The sequence below is a fragment of the Drosophila erecta genome, unplaced genomic scaffold (assembly GCF_003286155.1).
Source record: "Drosophila erecta strain 14021-0224.00,06,07 unplaced genomic scaffold, DereRS2 tig00000000-arrow-pilon, whole genome shotgun sequence".
Taxonomy (NCBI): Eukaryota; Metazoa; Arthropoda; class Insecta; order Diptera; family Drosophilidae; genus Drosophila; species Drosophila erecta.
In genome coordinates this window covers 9,691,063-9,693,981 of record NW_020825194.1, presented here as the reverse complement: position 1 = coordinate 9,693,981, position 2,919 = coordinate 9,691,063, and the positions used below count along the sequence as shown (strand labels likewise).

The 2,919-nt window shown below is 51.7% G+C and overlaps 1 protein-coding gene across 1 annotated transcript; it reads right to left on the bottom strand.

Annotated features, from left to right (window-relative positions):
- Positions 1–811: 811 nt before the first annotated feature.
- On the bottom strand, positions 812–2,553 carry LOC6554901. Its single transcript, XM_001982176.3, has one exon. The coding sequence runs from the start codon at positions 2,460–2,462 to the stop codon at positions 984–986; it is 1,479 nt and encodes a 492-aa protein (XP_001982212.3). The 5' UTR covers positions 2,463–2,553; the 3' UTR covers positions 812–983.
- Between the last annotated feature and the right edge of the window lie 366 nt (positions 2,554–2,919).

Here is a 2,919-nt window from a genome sequence, read left to right as displayed (position 1 = left end):
CTGCATCTCTCGTTAGCTGAGTAATTGGTGCCCCTTTTTCTTCAGGTGTAAACCATAAATCAACAAATAAATCAATAATTTAACCCCTGAGTCTATGAACTCATTTTTAACTACACAATTTGCTTAAATTCTCCTGTGCTGCCGAATATTAAATTGTGTGTGACGAGGAGTTCTTTCACACTTCGCCGCCAAAAATGGAGTAGAATGGCTCCCACGTCAATTAGGGCTAATTTCATTAGCCGGCAATAACTTGCAGCACTTTCCCGAACCAGAAACTACTGGCCCGACTTTCGCGACCCTTGCTGCAACTTTACTTTTTGGCTAATTTTGTTGCTGTTTCGTTAACGCTTCGGCGAAGTTGAACGTCGCGTTTATTTGTGCGTCATTGTTGCTCCTTCTGCTGCTTCAGTTGAAAGTTGTTGCAACTGGAGTTACATTTGGCAATTAGCCGCTGCATTTTCCTGCACTTTCGCTGCAGCCCCCCTTTGCATTGCCCATCCGCACTTCAATACATATTTATTAGCCGCATTTGTTGGATTTTAGCTCAATTAAAAAGTTTTACTCGGCTACTTTTCTTCATTTCGGTTTGGGACCTGCCCTGTGACTCCAGCTTCAACTTCGACTCGGAATCCCTTGTTTTGTTTTGTAGCTGCTAACTGGCAACTGGGAACTGGGAACTAGGAACTTGCATCTCAGATCAAGGAGTTGCATGCTGGAAGCTACTGCAGTCGCTGTCGGCTGCCTAATTGCAATTACTTTCCGGGGCTGGGCAGCTAAAAATACTCTAGTTTATGTAAAGTTCGTGTATTTCTTTAATTCCACCTTAGAACATTTCACCAAAAACACATAATATTTACTGACTACCCAAAAGTTTGTACATTGATTTTACAAATCTGAAAACCCCGCTTGAAAGGGTGTAAAACTGGATTAGGAATATATACTCAAGAACCTAACTTAGATGCATACATGGTAGTTGCAGAGACTCAACCTAGCAGATGATTGCCGGTGGCACTCCAGCCGGGTGCCACATGGTGGGGTCGCTGCTTGTGCACCACCGTGCGCACCACGGGCACTTTGACCGGATACGGGTAATAAACCGGCGAGACCACGGGCTTCTCCACTCGATAGGGCACCCTGCGCTCCACCACGAAGGGAATGGGTCGCTCCACGGGCACCGGCCTCACCCGCTCGATGGGTATCTTCACCTCCTGCATCTGGGGCACGGCCACCGCTTGGGCCACTGGTATTTTGATGGGAATGGGCTTGGGTATGGCTGCGATCACGGTGCGTGGCACTTGCACCTGGACGTTCTGCTTGAAGGGCACATGCTGCCTCTGGTAGTGCGTGATGGGCACACTCTTGGTGATCTCGATGTGCTTGGACAGCGGCACTCCGGCCACCGCCTTGCTGCTCTCCGGCGTGTGGCGCACACTGGTGGTTATGGCTGGCAGATCCGCCATGTGGCTATGCTTGTGGGAGTACAGAAGCTGTTGATCCTGGGCGATTCCCAGGCGCTGTTGCTGCCGTTGATCCTGAGGATATTGCACTGGATGTAGCTGCTTCTGCTGCAGATGCTGCTGCAAGTGTGGCTGCTGATGTGGCACATGTTGCACATGTTGCAGCTGTCTGGCTTCGAGTTGCTGCAGTGGTCGCTGCTCCAGTGGCTGGTTTCGCTCCCGATTGGGTTGGAGACTCGATAAGGACTCCTCCTGCTGACGCTTCACTGAGTTGGCCAGTGCTTGCAGCTCTTTGAGCCGCGCATCGACACTGGAATTATCCTGCTGCTCCTGCTGCTGCTGGTGCTGCGCCGCCTCCTGCTCCCGCTGGCCGCTCTCCCGATGTTCCCGATTCTCCCGGTAATTGGAAATTTGTTCGAAATGGTAATGGCCGGGAGCGGGTGGCGACGTGGCAAACTGCACCCGTGGCCGATATGCATAGCTCTCGTAGTGGTGCTGCCCGGGATGGGGCTCCACCGCGTAGCCAGCGGAATTTGGCTCATAATTTGCCGTATTAATGACAAAATCGATATTGGCCGATGGGTCGCGAGGCGGCTCCTCACCCGCGGTGAATTGCTGGTGTAGCTGGCTGTTGTAGTAGAAGGGCACAAAGCCATTGGCCGTGGTGCCAAGGGATGAGTGCGGATGGTGCTGTTGGGTGGCGAGGAGATTGTGAGCATAATTTCCATATGTTGCCAAGTCATCGCCGGCTGCAGTGTCAGTGGGGCCATAATAATTTCGCGTATATCCTGTTAATCCCGGCAACGATCCCACGCCCGCATCCTGGTAATGGTGTTTGCTGCCATGTTCCAGCGGCAGGCCGAGCGGGTACTCGGCCAGGGACAGAGGCAGTGGGGCATCTATGGCCTCCATTGTCATGGCCAACGCGAGCCACATTAATGCATAGATCATTAATGAACTGGTGGCAGGTGGCCCAAAGCCCTGGCCCGATTTTGGCCGCCCCATAACGATGGGTGGTTGTGCGTGTGTGTGTCCTTTGTCCTTTGTCCAAATCCGCCAGCGGAGTGCGTGTTTGGATGCAGCTGGCGTGGGTGTTGCTCCGCTTTGAAATGCAAATTTGTGACATCGCGATGGCGTTTTTATAGCGCACACACTCTTCCATTGCTTGCTCTACTTGTAATTGGATAGCCGCGTCCGCACTTCAAGTTCATTGGCCAATCCACCGTGGATTGTGTAAGTGGCAGCCCAGGCACTAACTTTCACTCGGCGGCATCAAGTCCAACTTCCAGATAGGCCCTTTCTGGTTGTCCCTTTCAGATGCAAGTGAGGCGGCGATCCGCTGTCCGCACAATCCGCAATCACCAAATACGCAGCTATACCGCAATTGCTGGGCCGCATTGAGCATCGACCTATTGCACTGTGGTTCAGAGGGCTGAAAAATTTAATATAAATTTATATTTAT

What these genes read in the sequence shown, in the direction of transcription:
- LOC6554901 (XM_001982176.3), bottom strand. Translation starts at nt 2,462, where the DNA reads ATGGGGCGGCCAAAATCGGGCCAGGGCTTTGGGCCACCTGCCACCAGT.